Source organism: Lotus japonicus, chromosome 1 (assembly GCF_012489685.1).
Source record: "Lotus japonicus ecotype B-129 chromosome 1, LjGifu_v1.2".
Classification (NCBI taxonomy): domain Eukaryota; kingdom Viridiplantae; phylum Streptophyta; class Magnoliopsida; order Fabales; family Fabaceae; genus Lotus; species Lotus japonicus.
In genome coordinates this window covers 46,884,137-46,887,962 of record NC_080041.1, presented here as the reverse complement: position 1 = coordinate 46,887,962, position 3,826 = coordinate 46,884,137, and the positions used below count along the sequence as shown (strand labels likewise).

At 34.6% G+C, this 3,826-nt stretch overlaps 1 protein-coding gene across 1 annotated transcript; it reads left to right on the top strand.

Moving 5' to 3' along the window:
* Positions 1-207: 207 nt before the first annotated feature.
* On the top strand, positions 208-2,410 carry LOC130735728 (transcription factor TCP17). The gene is made up of 2 exons (XM_057587659.1): positions 208-365; positions 799-2,410. Exon 2 carries the CDS (start codon positions 888-890, stop codon positions 1,959-1,961), a length of 1,074 nt encoding a protein of 357 aa, XP_057443642.1. The 5' UTR covers positions 208-365; positions 799-887; the 3' UTR covers positions 1,962-2,410.
* The last annotated feature ends 1,416 nt before the right edge of the window (positions 2,411-3,826 follow it).

The following is a 3,826-nucleotide window of genomic DNA, read 5'->3' as shown; positions in this document are numbered from 1 at the left end:
ACTAATTCTCGTAACGCGCATGTTTATATTAAGCAGCAAGATTTTAAACGGTTAACCATAAAATGTGCTTTTCGAGTATTATCAGCTCTCGGTCAAGAGACTTATGTGAATGTTGCAAAATTCCTGCTTAGTACATTTCTTTACCAAAATTCTTAATCATTATAATTCCCTTGAAAGAATAGGTAGAAATATAGGAGTTGGGGCATGTGCTCAAATAATAAATAAACATTTAGATGCTCATTTTGGAAAGACTTTAATTTTAGGGTATTTCTATTTCTATCTCTTGCTGCACCATTTCCTACGGTGGAAAGGAAGCTTAGAACAGAATAAGCTCATAGCTTCAGGAATTTCTCTCTCCCTCTCATGTAAGTTGGTGTTGTGATTTAACATAAGCCTTATGCTTCTCATTCTTCCCATGTTTTCTACAATTTCCACATGGTTTTTGCTTCAATTTGGTTTCACAAACTATGATCATCAAATGAGTGATTCAACTATGGAATTTATATCTTCAGTACCAGTGGAAGCTCTCAAGTTGAAACTGGAAAATTAATCAAACTTATAGGACTTCCATGTCTCGGGAGACAACTATATTTTCTCTGAACTTTACTTTTTAATTACTCTCTCTAGTTTATGAATCAATTTCTTTTATTTACAAACAACTGAAATGGGAATGATTCTTCAATTCATATTCAACCTAGCAACAATATTTTGTGTAATCATTTAGTAAATTTCAAAACAGAAAACAAAAATTGTTTCCATTAATTCTAACAGATAAAACTTTTTTATTGTTTGTGTCAGAGGGTTAGCTTGCAGCAGCGCCATATATTGAAGATAAAAAGTAATTGAAGGAGACGACAACAACAACAAAGATGAGATAAGAGTTTTTTATGATGGCAAGTTCAAGAGAAGTTCACGAATCGAAGCAAGAGGGTGATGATGAAACATTTAACATCCCGAGACTCACCAAGGCATCGTCTTCTTCTATTCCAAGACAATGGTCAGGCTTCAAGAACCCGAGAATCGTTCGAGTGTCGCGTTCTTTTGGAGGAAAAGACAGGCACAGCAAGGTTTGCACCATAAGAGGATTGAGGGACAGAAGGATCAGGCTCTCAGTTCCGACCGCAGTTCAGCTCTATGACCTTCAAGACAAGCTTGGCCTAAACCAGCCAAGCAAAGTGGTAGATTGGTTGCTCGAAGCCACGAAACTCGACATAGATAAGCTCCCTCCACTTCAATTCCCACAGGGCTTTTCTCAATTTCATGATTCATCAAATGCCTCAGATCTTTCTCTTGGACCCTTCTATGATTATACCAATAATTTCATGGCGAAGTCAAGGTTTTCATGGGATTTGGATTCAATGTCTAGAGTTAATAAAGGGAAGGAGGCTGCAGAAAGAGGAAAGTGGATCAAAACAAGTTATGATCATGAAAATCGTGATGGGGTTATTGGATCAGTTGGAGTTGGAGGTGGTTATAACAACAGCTTTCAGGTTTCAACTCAGAAGCTTTTCCCCAATACCATGTCATATAATAACAATAACTACCACTCATCAGAGCCTTCAAGTCTGTCTTTATCCCAATTTGGGAGCCATGGTGGGTTGTTTCATTCACATTCACAGCTAGATCCTTCTCACCCAAGCAGTGTGCAATTTCCATCTTCTAATCTACCTCTACTTTCTGGTTCCCAATTCTTGTTTGCTCCAACATCTTCTGTGCCTACACCACCATCATTTTTCACTCCTTTTATGACCACTACTACTACTTCAGTGGAAAATGATCCAAGACAGTTCAACCACTTTCAGTTCCTGAACTCATCAGGTTCCTCTCAACATTTGCCCCATCCTCTCTTTCCATCTTTACACTCTCTCAATTCAACACCTATCAGGCCCTTCGCAACACCATTTAACTCGAAGCTTCTTGATTCTAATAATGATAATAAAGACAGTAACACTCGTTCTTGAAGCTTCTAACACTATTGATTCTATGCCTCCAAGTGTTGGAAAGGATGTAAGCACTTCAGATTGGATCAGTTTCTCTGTTATCATATATATCAGTGAACTAATACTCGAAAGCTACTCAGAGAAGCTTTTTCCCATAATCGACTTTGGCTTCAGAATCAATTATAGAAGGACTTCCAATCATGCAAGGCGTACTATAATTTATGCAGTGTTAGCTAAGGTGAGTGAGTACATTCATGTCTGGGAGTACGGCAATGCTACACATATATGGGATAAATATGTAAGTGTGTGTTTTTGAATTTGTGTTTTAGCTATACACTGTTGTTGGTACAAGTTAGAATAAGTACTCAAGTTAAAATATCCTTCATTTATTTTCTTCTATATATTCTTATATTTCAAAGATCCATAAGTTATTTAAATTAATTTTATGTGAAGTTTGCAAGGTATACATAGTTCCTTGATTCAAGCTCAAGCTAGTACAATCTAATTAACAATGCACACGCTGTGGCTTGAAAGAATTAAGCAATAAAATTACTATGATGCTTCAAACAGCTGAGAAATTGATCAATGCACTTGCTATATAGCTTCAAACATCAATGATCATAAATTGATGTAATGAAGTCCAAGTGCATGATGTCTTCATTTTTGCTAGGAAATAAACAGGTCTGGTTGTTTCTCATTAGTATAACCAACTCCTATTTCACAACAGTATACTTGTATAGAGTATAATCATTCAATGAGAGTACGTCCTCTCATATCCACTTAACCAAAAACTCCTATTTCACAACTTTTGTGCTAAGTGTGTGTTTCAAACTTGGTAGGTTTCTATATATGCTAAGAATAGAAATTGAACGATTTCGGAATAAACCTTAAAATAAGTTATGTTGCCATAGAAGTGATTCTGGAAGTGCGTAGGGACAAAGTTCAAACATTTCTATTTAATTATTTTTTATTTTTTGAGAATATATCAAATCATATTACTTGTTTTTAGTAGCATTTGAACATGATGTCTGAGATGAATGGAGAGCTCTGCTAGATATAAGAGTTTGCCGTTTCCTTTTATCTACAAAGTAATTTTTTACACACTAGACACATGTTGTATTCATTTTTTTTTTTATAATAATTGATCATTTTGTTGGCCTTTTAAAAAACGTGATAAATGAATTTTAATCGTGATCTAAACATGGACTAGAAGTTTATATTTATCATAAAAAAAAAATTACAAATGTTCTAGTGTCAAATTAAGCTTCTTCTTTCATAATGTCCATTCGCATGGGCCAGAGATACTTTCATTATCATCAAGACTGATAGACATGGGTTCTTCTCTATATATTTATATAGACTGAATAGAAACATGTTTATATATAAGAGGAGCGAAAATTTAACACATTGAACAAAATCTAACATTGTCAATTGTATGCACATTTTAACATTTATTGAAAGGACAAAGAAAAAGGAGATTGAATGGGCATTGGTTCAGATTTTCCAGATTAGTGCTACTATAGTTACTCTATACTAATTCCTTTTATTACGTTAATTCCTCGAGTAAATGCACTTTGCTTAAATGAAGAGAACATATATGCAGATTTATTTTATAAAATGTCCTTCGATAAGAACTATGTATATATAACTACTGACAAGTTTGTTGTTTCTAAGTTAGGATAAATTTTGATTTGGATAGCAATATCTTAGAAACAGTTATGGAGAGCTCGCAAGAGGAATGGTAATTTAACTTGCCCCAGATGCATGTATCTTATATACGGTTTTGTCTTGCAACAGAAGGATGATCAGTAATTTGCTGCCTGCTTTGCATATATCTGTTTTAGGTTCATAGAATGCACAATTTGTTAGAAGTCTTATACTGATGA

Excerpts from the sequence above, each read along its gene's own strand:
- LOC130735728 (XM_057587659.1), top strand. The coding sequence starts at position 888 with ATGATGGCAAGTTCAAGAGAAGTTCACGAATCGAAGCAAGAGGGTGAT.